This window comes from Bombina bombina, chromosome 2 (genome assembly GCF_027579735.1).
Source record: "Bombina bombina isolate aBomBom1 chromosome 2, aBomBom1.pri, whole genome shotgun sequence".
NCBI classification, from domain to species: Eukaryota; Metazoa; Chordata; class Amphibia; order Anura; family Bombinatoridae; genus Bombina; species Bombina bombina.
The window spans coordinates 907,632,096-907,651,048 of NC_069500.1; the positions used below are offsets into that span (position 1 = coordinate 907,632,096).

General features: G+C 39.1%; 1 protein-coding gene across 1 annotated transcript in view; it reads right to left on the bottom strand.

The window, feature by feature from the left end:
• FRAS1 (Fraser extracellular matrix complex subunit 1) overlaps positions 1 to 18,953 on the bottom strand; it is an 868,578-nt gene that overhangs the window by 100,602 nt on the left and 749,023 nt on the right. The window contains 2 exon segments of the mRNA XM_053703296.1: positions 9,193 to 9,321; positions 14,178 to 14,341. Coding sequence (XP_053559271.1) covers positions 9,193 to 9,321; positions 14,178 to 14,341 — 293 coding nt within the window.

The window sequence follows — 18,953 nt, forward strand, 5'->3', positions numbered from 1 at the left end:
AGAGCGCAAAAGAGGGGAAGAGAGAGCGCGCAAAAGAGGGGGAGAGAGAGAGCACAAAAGAGGGGGAGAGAGAGAGCACGCAAAAGAGGGGGAAAGAGAGAGTACGCAAAAGAGGGGGAGAGAGCACAAAAGGGGAGAGAGCTCAAAAGAGAGGGGGGAGAGAGAGTGCAAAAGAGGGGGGAGAGAGAGCGCAAAAGAGAAGGGGTAGAGAGCGCAAAAGAGGGATAGAGAGAGCGCAAAAAAGAGGGGGAGAGAGTGCAAAAGAGAAGGGGGAGAGAGAGCGCAAAAGAGGGAGAGAGAGAGCACAAAAGAGAGGGGGGAGAGGGAGAGCAAAAGAGGGGGGAGAGAGAGAGCAAAAGAGGGGGGAGAGAGAGAGCAAAAGAGGGGAGAGAGAGAGCAAAAGAGGGGGGAGAGAGAGCAAAAGAGGGGGGAGAGAGAGCAAAAGAGGGGGGAGAGAGAGCAAAAGAGGGGGGAGAGAGAGAGAGCAAAAGAGGGGGAGAGAGAGCAAAAGAGGGGGAGAGAGAGCAAAAGAGGGGGAGAGAGAGCAAAAGAGGGGGAGAGAGAGCAAAAGAGGGGGAGAGAGAGCAAAAGAGGGGAGAGAGAGAGCAAAAGAGGGGGGAGAGAGAGCAAAAGAGGGGAGAGAGAGAGCAAAAGAGGGGGGAGAGAGCAAAAGAGGGGGGGAGAGAGCAAAAGAGGAGGAGAGAGAGAGCAAAAGAGGGGGAAGAGAGAGAGAGCAAAAGAGGGGGGAGAGAGCAAAAGATGGGGGAGAGAGAGAGAGCGCAAAAGAGAGGGGGGAGAGAGAGGGAGCAAGGGTTGGGACAGCAGTATTTAAAAAAATTGGCCCGTGTACACAGGCTTTAGGACTAATAAATATATTTTTATTTATTAACATGTGTGTATATACACATATTAACTCATAAATATATATGTATATGTTCATATACATATATATTAACAGGGAGCACACAGTGACCCACATCTGCCAACTTCAATCCTATTGGCTGATCCAATCTAAACCGAGGCCCTCCCGCATCGCAAACACTAAAATAAAATTATTAACCTCTAATCTGCCGCTCTGAACATCGCAGTCACTATAATAAACATATTAACCCCTAAACTGCCGCACTCCCGCATCGCAAACACTAGTTAAAACACAATTTATGCTTACCTGATAAATTTATTTCTCTTGTGGTGTATCCAGTCCACGGATCATCCATTACTTGTGGGATATTCTCATTCCCAACAGGAAGTTGCAAGAGGACACCCACAGCAGAGCTGTTATATAGCTCCTCCCCTCACTACCATATCCAGTCATTCGACCGAAAACAAGCAGAGAAAGGAGAAACCATAGGGTGCAGTGGTGACTGTAGTTTAAATTTAAAAATTACCTGCCTTAAAATGACAGGGCGGGCCGTGGACTGGATACACCACTGATAAATTTATCAGGTAAGCATAAATTGTGTTTTCTCTTGTAAGGTGTATCCAGTCCACGGATCATCCATTACATGTGGGATACCAATACCAAAGCTAAAGTACACGGATGAAGGGAGGGACAAGGCAGGTACTTAAACGGAAGGTACCACTGCCTGTAAAACCTTTCTCCCAAAAATAGCCTCCGAAGAAGCAAAAGTATCAAATTTGTAGAATTTTGAAAAAGTATGAAGCGAAGACCAAGTCGCCGCCTTGCAAATCTGTTCAACAGAAGCCTCATTTTTAAAGGCCCAAGTGGAAGCCACAGCTCTAGTGGAATGAGCTGTAATCCTTTCAGGAGGCTGCTGTCCAGCAGACTCATAGGCTAAGCGGATTATGCTTCTTAGCCAAAAAGAAAGAGAGGTTGCCGAAGCCTTTTGACCTCTCCTCTGTCCAGAGTAGACAACAAACAAAGCAGATGTTTGACGAAAATCTTTAGTAGCTTGTAAGTAAAACTTTAAAGCACGGACCACGTCCAGATTGTGTAATAGACGTTCCTTCTTCGAAGAAGGATTAGGACACAAGGATGGAACAACAATCTCTTGATTGATATTCTTGTTAGATACCACCTTAGGTAAAAACCCAGGTTTGGTACGCAGGACTACCTTATCCGTATGAAAAATCAGATAAGGAGAATCACATTGTAAGGCAGAAAACTCGGAGACTCTACGAGCCAAGGAAATAGCTACCAAAAAAAGAACTTTCCAAGATAAAAGTTTCACCACTCTTTCTTACTACCTCCATGCTTGTTGAGAGTTGCAAGAGAATGACTGGGTATGGTAGTGAGGGGAGGAGCTATATAACAGCTCTGCTGTGGGTGTCCTCTTGCAACTTCCTGTTGGGAATGAGAATATCCCACAAGTAATGGATGATCCGTGGACTGGATACACCTTACAAGAGAAATATTATTAACCCCTAATCTGCTGCCCCCAATGTCGCCGCCATCTACATACATTTATTAAACCCTAATCTGCTGTCCCTAACATCGCTGCAACCTACATTACTGTTATTAACCCCTAATCTGTTGCCCCCAAAATCACCGCCAGCTAACTACACTTATTAACCCCTAATCTGTTGCCCCTAATGTCGCCGCCAGTATACTAAAGTTATTAACCCCTAACCCTAACGTAACCCTAAATTTATGTAGGTAGCGGCGACATTGGGGGCGGCAGATTAGGGGTTAATACGTGTAGGTAGGTGGCGGCGACATTGGGGGCGGCAGATTAGGGGTTAATAAGTGTAATGTAGGTGTCGGCGATGTCGGGGCGGCAGATTAGGGGTGTTTAAACTCAGGGTTTATGTTAGGGTGTTAGGTGTAAACGTACATTTTGTTTCCCCATAGACATCAATGTGGCTGCGTTACAGAGTTTTATGCTCCGTGATTGCAGGTGTTAGGCTTTATTTTAGCCGGCTCTCCCCATTGGTGTCTATGGAGAAATTGTGCATGAGCACGTCAAAGCAGCTCAAAGCAGCGTTGGTATTTGTGTGCGGTATGGAGTTCAACGCTGCCATATTGCCCACAAACGCCGGCTTTTTGCAAACCTGTAATAGCAGTGCTATTAAAGGTGAGCGGTGGAAATAACATGCAAGTTAGTAGCGAGCCACTCATAACGCAAAACTCGTAATCTGGCTGATTAATAGTAAAATGGATGTTAAGGAGAATATTCATTTTACAATTTGAAGATCAAAAAAACAGAATTTATGTTTACCTGATAAATTTCTTTCTCCAACGGTGTGTCCGGTCCACGGCGTCATCCTTACTTGTGGGATATTCTCTTCCCCAACAGGAAATGGCAAAGAGCCCAGCAAAGCTGGTCACATGATCCCTCCTAGGCTCCGCCTACCCCAGTCATTCGACCGACGTTAAGGAGGAATATTTGCATAGGAGAAACCATATGGTACCGTGGTGACTGTAGTTAAAGAAAATAAATTATCAGACCTGATTAAAAAAACCAGGGCGGGCCGTGGACCGGACACACCGTTGGAGAAAGAAATTTATCAGGTAAACATAAATTCTGTTTTCTCCAACATAGGTGTGTCCGGTCCACGGCGTCATCCTTACTTGTGGGAACCAATACCAAAGCTTTAGGACACGGATGAAGGGAGGGAGCAAATCAGGTCACCTAAATGGAAGGCACCACGGCTTGCAAAACCTTTCTCCCAAAAATAGCCTCAGAAGAAGCAAAAGTATCAAACTTGTAAAATTTGGTAAAAGTGTGCAGTGAAGACCAAGTCGCTGCCCTACATATCTGATCAACAGAAGCCTCGTTCTTGAAGGCCCATGTGGAAGCCACAGCCCTAGTGGAATGAGCTGTGATTCTTTCGGGAGGCTGCCGTCCGGCAGTCTCGTAAGCCAATCTGATGATGCTTTTAATCCAAAAAGAGAGAGAGGTAGAAGTTGCTTTTTGACCTCTCCTTTTACCTGAATAAACAACAAACAAGGAAGATGTTTGTCTAAAATCCTTTGTAGCATCTAAATAGAATTTTAGAGCGCGAACAACATCCAAATTGTGCAACAAACGTTCCTTCTTTGAAACTGGTTTCGGACACAGAGAAGGTACGATAATCTCCTGGTTAATGTTTTTGTTAGAAACAACTTTTGGAAGAAAACCAGGTTTAGTACGTAAAACCACCTTATCTGCATGGAACACCAGATAAGGAGGAGAACACTGCAGAGCAGATAATTCTGAAACTCTTCTAGCAGAAGAAATTGCAACTAAAAACAAAACTTTCCAAGATAATAACTTAATATCAACGGAATGTAAGGGTTCAAACGGAACCCCCTGAAGAACTGAAAGAACTAAATTGAGACTCCAAGGAGGAGTCAAAGGTTTGTAAACAGGCTTGATTCTAACCAGAGCCTGAACAAAGGCTTGAACATCTGGCACAGCTGCCAGCTTTTTGTGAAGTAACACCGACAAGGCAGAAATCTGTCCCTTCAGGGAACTTGCAGATAATCCTTTTTCCAATCCTTCTTGAAGGAAGGATAGAATCCTAGGAATCTTAACCTTGTCCCAAGGGAATCCTTTAGATTCACACCAACAGATATATTTTTTCCAAATTTTGTGGTAAATCTTTCTAGTTACAGGCTTTCTGGCCTGAACAAGAGTATCGATAACAGAATCTGAGAATCCTCGCTTCGATAAAATCAAGCGTTCAATCTCCAAGCAGTCAGCTGGAGTGAAACCAGATTCGGATGTTCGAACGGACCCTGAACAAGAAGGTCTCGTCTCAAAGGTAGCTTCCAAGGTGGAGCCGATGACATATTCACCAGATCTGCATACCAAGTCCTGCGTGGCCACGCAGGAGCTATCAAGATCACCGACGCCCTCTCCTGATTGATCCTGGCTACCAGCCTGGGGATGAGAGGAAATGGCGGGAACACATAAGCTAGTTTGAAGGTCCAAGGTGCTACTAGTGCATCCACTAGAGCCGCCTTGGGATCCCTGGATCTGGCCCCGTAGCAAGGAACTTTGAAGTTCTGACGAGAGGCCATCAGATCCATGTCTGGAATGCCCCACAGGTGAGTGACTTGGGCAAAGATTTCCGGATGGAGTTCCCACTCCCCCGGATGCAATGTCTGACGACTCAGAAAATCCGCTTCCCAATTTTCCACTCCTGGGATGTGGATAGCAGACAGGTGGCAGGAGTGAGACTCCGCCCATAGAATGATTTTGGTCACTTCTTCCATCGCTAGGGAACTCCTTGTTCCCCCCTGATGGTTGATGTACGCAACAGTTGTCATGTTGTCTGATTGAAACCGTATGAACTTGGTCCTCGCTAGCTGAGGCCAAGCCTTGAGAGCATTGAATATCGCTCTCAGTTCCAGAATATTTATCGGTAGAAGAGATTCTTCCCGAGACCAAAGACCCTGAGCTTTCAGGGATCCCCAGACCGCGCCCCAGCCCATCAGACTGGCGTCGGTCGTGACAATGACCCACTCTGGTCTGCGGAATGTCATCCCTTGTGACAGGTTGTCCAGGGACAGCCACCAACGGAGTGAGTCTCTGGTCCTCTGATTTACTTGTATCTTCGGAGACAAGTCTGTATAGTCCCCATTCCACTGACTGAGCATGCACAGTTGTAATGGTCTTAGATGAATGCGCGCAAAAGGAACTATGTCCATTGCCGCTACCATCAACCCGATCACTTCCATGCACTGAGCTATGGAAGGAAGAGGAACGGAATGAAGTATCCGACAAGAGTCTAGAAGTTTTGTTTTTCTGACCTCTGTCAGAAAAATCCTCATTTCTAAGGAGTCTATAATTGTTCCCAAGAAGGGAACCCTTGTTGACGGGGATAGAGAACTCTTTTCCACGTTCACTTTCCATCCGTGAGATCTGAGAAAGGCCAGGACGATGTCCGTGTGAGCCTTTGCTTGAGGAAGGGACGACGCTTGAATCAGAATGTCGTCCAAGTAAGGTACTACCGCAACGCCCCTTGGTCGTAGCACAGCTAGAAGGGACCCTAGTACCTTTGTGAAAATCCTTGGAGCAGTGGCTAATCCGAAAGGAAGCGCCACGAACTGGTAATGTTTGTCCAGGAATGCGAACCTTAGGAACCGATGATGTTCCTTGTGGATAGGAATATGTAGATACGCATCCTTTAAATCCACCGTTGTCATGAATTGACCTTCCTGGATGGAAGGAAGAATAGTTCGAATGGTTTCCATCTTGAACGATGGAACCTTGAGAAACTTGTTTAAGATCTTGAGATCTAAGATTGGTCTGAACGTTCCCTCTTTTTTGGGAACTATGAACAGATTGGAGTAGAACCCCATCCCTTGTTCTCTTAATGGAACTGGATGAATCACTCCCATTTTTAACAGGTCTTCTACACAATGTAAGAACGCCTGTCTTTTTATGTGGTCTGAAGACAACTGAGACCTGTGGAACCTCCCCCTTGGGGGAAGTCCCTTGAATTCCAGAAGATAACCTTGGGAGACTATTTCTAGCGCCCAAGGATCCAGAACATCTCTTGCCCAAGCCTGAGCGAAGAGAGAGAGTCTGCCCCCCACCAGATCCGGTCCCGGATCGGGGGCCAACATTTCATGCTGTCTTGGTAGCAGTGGCAGGTTTCTTGGCCTGCTTTCCCTTGTTCCAGCCTTGCATTGGTCTCCAAGCTGGCTTGGCTTGAGAAGTATTACCCTCTTGCTTAGAGGACGTAGCACTTTGGGCTGGTCCGTTTTTACGAAAGGGACGAAAATTAGGTCTATTTTTTGCCTTGAAAGGCCGATCCTGAGGAAGGGCGTGGCCCTTACCCCCAGTGATATCAGAGATAATCTCTTTCAAGTCAGGGCCAAACAGCGTTTTCCCCTTGAAAGGAATGTTTAGTAGCTTGTTCTTGGAAGACGCATCAGCCGACCAAGATTTCAACCAAAGCGCTCTGCGCGCCACAATAGCAAACCCAGAATTCTTAGCCGCTAACCTAGCCAATTGCAAAGTGGCGTCTAGGGTGAAAGAATTAGCCAATTTGAGAGCATTGATTCTGTCCATAATCTCCTCATAAGGAGGAGAATCACTATCGAGCGTCTTTATCAGCTCATCGAACCAGAAACATGCGGCTGTAGCGACCGGGACAATGCATGAAATTGGTTGTAGAAGGTAACCCTGCTGAACAAACATCTTTTTAAGCAAACCTTCTAATTTTTTATCCATAGGATCTTTGAAAGCACAACTATCCTCTATGGGTATAGTGGTGCGTTTGTTTAAAGTGGAAACCGCTCCCTCGACCTTGGGGACTGTCTGCCATAAGTCCTTTCTGGGGTCGACCATAGGAAACAATTTTTTAAATATGGGGGGAGGGACGAAAGGAATACCGGGCCTTTCCCATTCTTTATTAACAATGTCCGCCACCCGCTTGGGTATAGGAAAAGCTTCTGGGAGCCCCGGCACCTCTAGGAACTTGTCCATTTTACATAGTTTCTCTGGGATGACCAACTTTTCACAATCATCCAGAGTGGATAATACCTCCTTAAGCAGAATGCGGAGATGTTCCAACTTAAATTTAAATGCAATCACATCAGGTTCAGCCTGTTGAGAAATGTTCCCTGAATCAGTAATTTCTCCCTCAGACAAAACCTCCCTGGCCCCATCAGACTGGGTTAGGGGCCCTTCAGAGATATTAATATCAGCGTCGTCATGCTCTTCAGTATCTAAAACAGAGCAGCCACGCTTACGCTGACAAGGGTTCATTTTGGCTAAAATGTTTTTGACAGAATTATCCATTACAGCCGTTAATTGTTGCATAGTAAGGAGTATTGGCGCGCTAGATGTACTAGGGGCCTCCTGAGTGGGCAAGACTCGTGTAGACGAAGGAGGGAATGATGCAGTACCATGCTTACTCCCCTCACTTGAGGAATCATCTTGGGCATCATTGTCATTATCACATAAATCACATTTATTTAAATGAATAGGAATTCTGGCTTCCCCACATTCAGAACACAGTCTATCTGGTAGTTCAGACATGTTAAACAGGCATAAACTTGATAACAAAGTACAAAAACGTTTTAAAATAAAACCGTTACTGTCACTTTAAATTTTAAACTGAACACACTTTATTACTGCAATTGCGAAAAAACATGAAGGAATTGTTCAAAATTCACCAAATTTTCACCACAGTGTCTTAAAGCCTTAAAAGTATTGCACACCAAATTTGGAAGCTTTAACCCTTAAAATAACGGAACCGGAGCCGTTTTAAACTTTAACCCCTTTACAGTCCCTGGTATCTGCTTTGCTGAGACCCAACCAAGCCCAAAGGGGAATACGATACCAAATGACGCCTTCAGAAAGTCTTTTCTAAGCATCAGAGCTCCTCTCACATGCGACTGCATGCCATGCCTCTCAAAAACAAGTGCGCCACACCGGCGCGAAAATGAGGCTCTGCTTAAGCTTTGGGAAAGCCCCTAAGGAATAAGGTGTCTAATACAGTGCCTGCCGATATTATTATATCAAAATACCCAGATAAAATGATTCCTCAAGGCTAAATATGTGTTAATAATGAATCGATTTAGCCCAGAAACAGTCTACAGTCTTAATAAGCCCTTGTGAAGCCCTTATTTATGATCGTAATAAACATGGCTTACCGGATCCCATAGGGAAAATGACAGCTTCCAGCATTACATCGTCTTGTTAGAATGTGTCATACCTCAAGCAGCAAGAGACTGCACACTGTTCCCCCAACTGAAGTTAATTGCTCTCAACAGTCCTGTGTGGAACAGCCATGGATTTTAGTTACGGTTGCTAAAATCATTTTCCTCATACAAACAGAAATCTTCATCTCTTTTCTGTTTCTGAGTAAATAGTACATACCAGCACTATTTCAAAATAACAAACTCTTGATTGAATAATAAAAACTACAGTTAAACACTAAAAAAAACTCTAAGCCATCTCCGTGGAGATGTTGCCTGTACAACGGCAAAGAGAATGACTGGGGTAGGCGGAGCCTAGGAGGGATCATGTGACCAGCTTTGCTGGGCTCTTTGCCATTTCCTGTTGGGGAAGAGAATATCCCACAAGTAAGGATGACGCCGTGGACCGGACACACCTATGTTGGAGAAAGGGGCATTTGCTCATCCTTCTAAACAAATTGACACTTTTAATGTGGTCATATTACTATAAAATCAACAATAACATATGTTTAATTAAAGTATTTTCATCTACTAATAATACTTTTTTTGGGGGGGGTATTCTGAAGCACAAGAAAAGAATACAAAATTCTTACCGCTTTTAATATTTTCAAGGTAACCAAACTTTGGTCTACTGACTATTTTAACTGTCATTTGTTTCTCTGATGTTATAGAATCTGTGGCAAGAATATAACGAGTGGATAATAGAATTCTCCCTCCTTCTTCTACCTGCAATACAAAACAAGCGCATTTTATAAGTGCAGAATATGTAAAATGCCATTTCCTATTACACATCAGTAAGAGCTGTCAATAGAGAACTGTGTTATATATATATATATATATAAAACACTATTTGTGATTTTATGCGCTTATGTTCTGAACCCAATTTTCTTATTGATTATTATCTATTGATACCACTATGACGGTATAATGGAAATTTGTCTAGCAATAAAAACACCTTTAAATATACCTTTAAATATAATAAAAAGCTAAGTAAGCAATTTAAAACTGAGGATTTAAAAAACTTCTGAAGTTGAAAAAATATTAAAAAAGAAAACAAAAAATAAGAAACATAATAATAATAATAATACTATAAATAAAAAACAAGATGTTGTAAATAAATGATTAGATTATACCCTAATAGACAAAACTGGAAATTTGTGTTTATCAAAAGTCCATAGATGTAATCACAGTCATAAAATGGGATTTTATAATTTTAGTCCCCGGTCACATTTAGACTTAGAGTAAACAGTTTTTAGAATTCTATTAGGATTGGGACGGTACCTTGAGTGTTAAAACAGAGAGTTTTCTTATATTTTGCAGATGATCCTGAATTGGTGAGGGATAACGTTCAAATGAACCATACAGAAAGCAATTCAATTTTGATTGCAGTGCCGCTGAAAGTGCCGCCTGTTCCCAGCCAGCAATCCCACTGGTCTTGGCTCGGATGTAGTTACATGAAATGAAAGGAAGAAAAGACAGGCGCACAAGGCACAATTCAAGTGTAGAGTTTTTATTATGAATAATAGACACACAGTTAGAAACACTTACTAGATTAAAAACAAAATGTGCATTGAGAGCATGTGCTCCTGGGATTATCGCAGCACCTGTGGCACCGGGGATTAGATATTCTTCTCCTCTCCGTTCACAATGAGAGCAATTGGGCGGCGGTGTTCCGGATCCTGTCACCCAAACTCTAGTGACACTGGTAGCCAACAGTACTTTATAAATGCTTTCCCATAAAGTCTTTGTTTGGTTTTAGATGCCTGACGCGGTTCCCCCGACTCCGGTCGGGCTTTTTCAAAGGCAGAGTGGATTGAAACAGGCGCCTGTTTGTTTTAAAGGCGTGTTAACCAATCAGGTTAGAGGTGTGCGCTCTTTGTCCAATCGTTACTGGAAGGTGTGAGCGCATATAGGAAAGTCCCGGATTGGGGTTAAAAGCTTGTGTGTTATACTCCATTAGATGCAATCACTATGCTTAATGCAGAGTTTCATGTGGAGGACATATCAAATATTAAATACAGAAAACAACCATGATACATACATGTAAGGCATATACAGAGAACGGACAAACAGACCTAAAGTATTCTCATTTGTTACAACCACAGATATATTGTGTAATAAAACATATTATAAGGCTAAAATACGGGTATGCATTGTGTGTTTAAAATACTACCTCTGGGACCCCTAATTATCACATTGAGGGTAATAAACGATCTTTCATAAGTTTTATTAGTGTATATAACTGATATATAGCCCTGATGAGGATTTCTATAATAAGCCTAAACTTGAACCTATAAACTTATAATAAAAATTGACGTTATAAAGGATAAGGTAAAAATATAAATATAAAAACTTGTAGAGTTCTGTCCTTATTAATTTTAATTTTAGAATGACTTTAAAGTTATATGTAGATTGGGAAATTTAAATATATAAATAGAGGATTGTTAACTGGATGACTATTTTTTTCTAAACGTATAGACAAGATTATTTATGTTTTTAATTTTTAATTGTTATATATATACTTATAGCAAATGATTCCATAGATTTTGTTTAAGGGAATAACGTTGCTGTATAGAAAAGATGATCTTGAAAATAAACCTATTCTATATAGTTCTAATGAATTTAGGAATAAACATGTTCTTAATTTCATTTTCTTTATTTCTGGCAATGGTCAGAGGATGCCCTGAAAAAAAGGTTCAAGGGGGATATGATTTTGTAATATATTAGGCTAGGTAAAAGTTAATATTTTTAAACTAATATAAAATAGTGTCAGAATTTATAAAAATTTGTGAAAATTTATAATTTTTTTTTATAGTTTTCTGAGTTAAAATTGATTAATTAAAATTTGAATTAAAAAGTAATAAATAAATTAATCATGGAAAGAAAAAAAATTTTTCACTAAAAAAAATTGCTATGAAAGGTGCTAGCTCTATGGAGATTCTAAAAGACCAAGGAACATAGAGACTAGTTTGTTGTATTATATGAATGCCGCTACATCTATATCGATGTTGAGCCCTAGGGGTTGTAGTGTTTTAAGCTTATATATCCACTTTGTTTCTAGTTTTCTTAGTTCAAGTAATCTATTTGGTTTTGTATGTGGCACTTGGTCAATTACTTGTACCTTTAGCGAACTAGGATTACTCCTATGGCAATCCAAAAAATGTTTTGGTACACTATGGTTCTCCATTTTTTCTTTAATATTGTATAGATGCTCATTTATCCTGCGTCTTATCTTTCTTTTTGTGCGCCCTATGTATAATAGGCCACATCCACATTCCAATAAATAAACTACATAAATTGAATCACAGTTGCTTCTAAAATCTATACTGTATGTTTCTGTGGATTGGCTATTATGGAATGTGGGTGCTTTGTTTATGTGTTTGCACATATTACATCTTGGTTTTCCACATTTCATGGTACCTTTTCCAATTTGTTAGCCAATTGTCCACCTTTGGACCTTTAGTTTGCTAAAGGTACAAGTAATTGACCAAGTGCCACATACAAAACCAAATAGATTACTTGAACTAAGAAAACTAGAAACAAAGTGGATATATAAGCTTAAAACACTACAACCCCTAGGGCTCAACATCGATATAGATGTAGCGGCATTCATATAATACAACAAACTAGTCTCTATGTTCCTTGGTCTTTTAGAATCTCCATAGAGCTAGCACCTTTCATAGCAATTTTTTTTAGTGAAGAAATTTTTTTCTTTCCATGATTAATTTATTTATTACTTTTTAATTCAAATTTTAATTAATCAATTTTAACTCAGAAAACTATAAAAAAATTTTATAAATTTTCACACATTTTTATAAATTCTGACACTATTTTATATTAGTTTAAAAATATTAACTTTTACCTAGCCTAATATATTACAAAATCATATCCCCCTTGAACCTTTTTTTCAGGGCATCCTCTGACCATTGCCAGAAATAAAGAAAATGAAATTAAGAACATGTTTATTCCTAAATTCATTAGAACTATATAGAATAGGTTTATTTTCAAGATCATCTTTTCTATACAGCAACGTTATTCCCTTAAACAAAATCTATGGAATCATTTGCTATAAGTATATATATAACAATTAAAAATTAAAAACATAAATAATCTTGTCTATACGTTTAGAAAAAAATAGTCATCCAGTTAACAATCCTCTATTTATATATTTAAATTTCCCAATCTACATATAACTTTAAAGTCATTCTAAAATTAAAATTAATAAGGACAGAACTCTACAAGTTTTTATATTTATATTTTTACCTTATCCTTTATAACGTCAATTTTTATTATAAGTTTATAGGTTCAAGTTTAGGCTTATTATAGAAATCCTCATCAGGGCTATATATCAGTTATATACACTAATAAAACTTATGAAAGATCGTTTATTACCCTCAATGTGATAATTAGGGGTCCCAGAGGTAGTATTTTAAACACACAATGCATACCCGTATTTTAGCCTTATAATATGTTTTATTACACAATATATCTGTGGTTGTAACAAATGAGAATACTTTAGGTCTGTTTGTCCGTTCTCTGTATATGCCTTACATGTATGTATCATGGTTGTTTTCTGTATTTAATATTTGATATGTCCTCCACATGAAACTCTGCATTAAGCATAGTGATTGCATCTAATGGAGTATAACACACGAGCTTTTAACCCCAATCCGGGACTTTCCTATATGCGCTCACACCTTCCAGTAACGATTGGACAAAGAGCGCACACCTCTAACCTGATTGGTTAACACGCCTTTAAAACAAACAGGCGCCTGTTTCAATCCACTCTGCCTTTGAAAAAGCCCGACCGGAGTCGGGGGAAACGCGTCAGGCATCTAAAACCAAACAAAGACTTTATGGGAAAGCATTTATAAAGTACTGTTGGCTACCAGTGTCACTAGAGTTTGGGTGACAGGATCCGGAACACCGCCGCCCAATTGCTCTCATTGTGAACGGAGAGGAGAAGAATATCTAATCCCCGGTGCCACAGGTGCTGCGATAATCCCAGGAGCACATGCTCTCAATGCACATTTTGTTTTTAATCTAGTAAGTGTTTCTAACTGTGTGTCTATTATTCATAATAAAAACTCTACACTTGAATTGTGCCTTGTGCGCCTGTCTTTTCTTCCTTTCATTTCATGTATATATATATATATATATATATATATATATATATATATTTCTAATGTAACAATTAGAAGGTAAAAGGCTGACAATGTTTTATTTGTCTGGCCCATCACTAAATATGCTGATGCTGTTGGCTATCTATTAGCAGTAAAATAAAGTTAAGTTCCAGCCACCAAATATTTTTTAAAAAGCGACTTTTATGTAACATGGAAGGGTCCAAAGTGTAACAAATAGACAACGTTTCAGGCCTACAATCAGCCCCTAGTCATGTCTTAGACATGACTAAGGGCTGATTGAAGACCCAAAACGTTGTCTATTTATTATACTTTGGACCCTGTCATTTTACAATCTGCAAGTGGCTGATCCAGGGTTCCATGCCCAACAGAGTGATGTTTTCCCAAACTCTCTGATTTGGCTATCAATAGCAGTGCATTTTATGTTGGTGGAACACCTACCAATATCTGGTTTCCAGAAAGAACAGGAAAGACTTGTTGAGCAGCTGTGATAGTGATAGTGAACATTTGATTATCCAGACGATTGTTGTCAGCATTGTAAACAGTGAAATGAAAAAGATCTGTGACTGTCCCGCTGTCGGTTTCAACTATTGAAGAATACCTAGAGTTGGAAAAGGAATGGTGAAAATTGAATAAAGTATATTAAGGATACTTAGAAGCAAATTGTGAGCACATGTATATAAATATTGTGTGTGTATATATAAATATATATATATATATATATATATTCCATTGTGGGATCCAGCACTCACTTCCTATATACAAAACAGCTGCTGGGGTGCAATTCAAAATATTCTTCCACAAAAGTCTAAAAGAACAGCACTCTTTGTTACTTAATCCTTTTATTTGGTTAACGTTTTTGGGGTCTTCCCCGTTCAATTTGATTGTCTGGTCTGAGGACGGGGAGACCCTGAAAATGTTAACCAAATAAAAGGATTAAGTAATGGAGAGTGCTGTTCTTTGAGACTTTTGTGTATATATATATATATATATCAGTGATGTGCAGTGAGGTCAGAGGCTGGTGAGGCACTAGATATGATACGCCGGAGAAACACATGTCCAGAGGGCCGCAAGTACCCCCAACAGGGCAGGTTTAAATGATAGCTGAACCAGTGCACAGGTGACATAATCAGATGATGGGTGAGAGCAAGTTAGTAACCACTGAGTTACTGATCAGCTGATTACTTCACCTGTGTACTGATTCAGCTATAATGAAAACCTGGTCTATTGGGGTACTTGAGGACCATTGTTGAGAAACACTGTACTAAAGCACCAGCTCATCGGAAATGTATTGATTACCTGGAGAATAAAGCACACACACTCTGCTCACATACACACTCACACAATTCTGTGGCACAGTGCCAGTTACTAAGCAATTAGAATGATACACAATCTCTTCTCTACTCACTACTGTATTGTAAAAATAGAAATAATTTACCATACAAGTTTTACACAAACGACAAGTTTTCAATACTGCTGCAATATGGTGTTCAAGAAACGCACGTGCACATCCCACTTAGGTATGCTCTTCAACAAAGGACACCAAAGGATACCAAAAGAATGAAGTACATAATAATAAAAGTAAAATAGAAAGTGTATTTATTTATTTTTTTGTGCAATTTCTATCTGAATGATGGAAATGTAATTATGACTTTCATGTTCCTTTCAAAACTAATTTGATTTGCTGACATGGGGCCAGTAACAATTGATGCTAATTCTCAAAATATAAATAACTAGAAAAGTCTATTAAAATAGCATGCTCTACCTCAATCATGAAAGTTTAATTTTAAATGTCTCCCTTTGACTATGTGTTTAACCAGTTAATTTACAGTGGCATTATTTCTAAAAACATTTAACTGCAATAATTACATATATTTTTTAAATGACTCATTATCTCCTTTTTATTAATATAAACTTGTATAAAAGCAGCACATATTAAAAACACAATACAACAGCTTCCAATTGATTTGTGAATTACAAGTTAACAGCAGTCTTTAAATAAATGGAGACACAGAGAAAAATAAAAATAGATACTGCATCCTCTGACTGAACAGACATAACATATATGGAGTTTGTACCTAATTAAATCAAATAACCATGAAAAAGGGAGGCTTAGCAATATTCAATGTCAAAAAAAATAATGTGGACACTGCACACTTAACTTCAAACTCTGGGTTTTAAATTATGGATTTAAATTTGAATTGACCCTTAGACTTCCTGTCAGTATTGGGTTATGCTCACTTACTGTCCCCCCCTGTTAATCAGCTATATCTGAACACAATTTGTGAATCACAAGAGATGTAGAATACTACTTTACTCTTCTGCTTGGTGTCATCTGTTCTTAGGTTTACCTCAGCTTCCAGTTGTGTCACATGACCCTGCTCACTGCATCCTCCTGATTAATCTATCTTCACTTGCTAGGAGGCATCAAGAGGGGTGCCTCCTATTGGTCCAAATGTTTGCTGCCAATATATTGACAGAACACAGGTGGCGCTGCAGCACAGCTTTTCCTTTGACCCATGTACTGCAATGGAGAGAAGCGTTCCTGTACCTGCCTCTCCATAGCATTACATGGGGGGGAAATTTTTTTTTTTTACTTTTTCTTTTGTTTTAATTAAGCTTTGGCCACATATGGCAGGGTAGGCACTGCCTCCCCTGCCTCCTATGAGTGCACGTCCCTGATATATATATATATATATATATATATATATATATATATATATATCTATATATCTATCTATATCTATATTTATATTTTTAGCAAAAAAAGCGTACTCCAAAAGGGATTATTTTGCAATAATCCCCATTGGAGTGTGCTTTTTTTGCTCAATATTAAGACTTCTTGCAGCACCCTGGGTTATCGTGATTGAAGTCTGGAGTGCTATCTGTTTAGAAAGAAATATATATATATATATATTTATTAAAAGGAAATTCCTTGTCCTTATATCGTACCCAAAAAAACTTTAAACAGTAAATAAATGCTAGATAGATAGATGTATTCAAATATTAACCTGAGAATAATATGAAGATTTATAGTTTTAATTATATTAATTGTAAGTGTAAATTGTAAGAATGTATAACATTGCTACAAACATTGTTGCAAACATTACTGCGAGAGTGTTAGACATATGAGAGCTCCTGAGTCTACCTATGTTTACTTTTCAAAAAAGAATACTGAGGGAACAAAGCAAATTTGATAATAGAAGTAATGTAATCATCTTTTCTTTCTTCTTTTTTTTTAAATGCATGTAGTATCTTAATGATGAAAGTTTATTTTCACATTAACAGCCACTCGTTTCAGTAAAAATAACGTAGGTGTTTCTCATGACTCAGTGTTCTCCCCAGGACCTTTTTTAATGGGTGCACCACCAGGATGATTTTACTTACAATATCAAAAGAAAAGGATGATCCACTCTCAATTAAATGCATATACTTTATTTCTTCAATCACCTCCATTAAGAGCTAACACTGACACACTTAGCCCTGTCAGCTTGTTTGCTCTTAAAGGGACATAATACCTAAATGTCGAAGCACTTGAAAGTGATGCAGCATAGCTGTAAAAAGCGGACTATAAAATATCACCTGAGCATCTCTATGTCAAAAAAGAACATATTTTACCTCAAATTTCCTTACGTTTTCACACCCCACTGTAAAGAGACTTTAGTCCCAGGACTTCCAAGGGAGTGTGCATCTAGCATGTGCAGGTACAGTCACATAATTTTCATATTCAGTTTAAGGAATTTACTGTGAAATCTTGTGAGATCACAGCAAAGCAATGCAAGGCCTCAGCACTGCTGATGCTGATTTGCTATTGTGTTTTTTTCCAACTAGCAGCTTTACAGTAAATCTAACTGTTCACAGAGCACTTACTCTGGTGAGCTGAAGAAATTTTGAGGTAAAATATCTTTTACATACCTTTTTTTTATACCTTTTTACATAGAGATGTTCAGGTGATATTTTCATGTCAGCTTTTTACAGTTATGCTGCATCACCTTCAAGTGATTTAGCATATGAGTATTATGTCCATTTAATGGAGGTGAGTTTACATTGAAGAAATACAGTATAATATTTATGCATATTTATTAGTGACTATCAGCACATTGTTACAAAATTACTATCAGCCTGAGTAACAGTATGAGTTAATCTTTATACATTTTATATTGAAGAAATAAAATATATGCATTTTATTGAGAGAGGATCATCCTTTTCCTTTGATATTCTCTTCCTTCATACAAACAATGATCCAGCTCCGGAATCTAACAGGGAGTCCCCTCTAATTATGTTGTGGCTTTCCGTGATTGGGCTGAAGACTGGAGGCCGTATTCTTGAGGAGATTGCCGATACCAACAGCCTACCGGTTATAAAGTGCCTGGGGTTTACGTGACAAGGAACAATGAGTGTTGAGAGAGGCCGGTCAGGTGACGTCACTGAAGGGCGGAGGATAGCTGAAAAAGGCATACCCAGATGGGAACGTGGCGGCTCTGGATGATAACAGTCCTAGTGAGGAGCGTCCACCAGTGGGTAAGCCCACAGCGGCTATTATTTATCTGTTCGTATTATTTGACTCCTTTGTGTCTGCCCTTTCACTGCCTTTCACACATGTGCCCTAGCATTGAACACTGTGGTAGAAAGGTTGTACTTTTCGTTTAGTATAATTTTACTTACCACCCGGCTAAAAATTTAGACAATATTAAAAGGAAATAAAACCCCAAATTTGTCTTTCATAATTCATATAGGGCATACAATTTTAAACAGCTTTCCAATGTACTTCTATTATCAAATTTCCTTTGTTTTCTTGTTATCCTTTGTTGAAAAGAAAGAAGTTAAGTTCAGGAGTGTGCGCGCGTGTGTGGTAATATATGGCAGCAGTTTTGTAACATTGTTATACATTAGCAACAGTACTAAATGGCAGTACTATTTCCTGTCATGTAGTGCTCCAGACATATTCACGCTACCTATCTAGATATGTCTTCAACAAAAAATAACAAAAGAATAAAGCAAATTTGATTATAGAAGTAAATTGGAAACTTATTTAAATTGTATTCTCTATCTGAATGATGAAAGAAAATTTTGGGGTTTCATGTCCCTTTAAAGGTAAAATGAGCTAATATTCAAATGTTGCAACCTTTTTTTTGCATAAATTATTAAATAAATGTATTTTAAATTATGCAATTATTTTGTGCTTAGGATAGCATTCAACACTGCCATCTAAA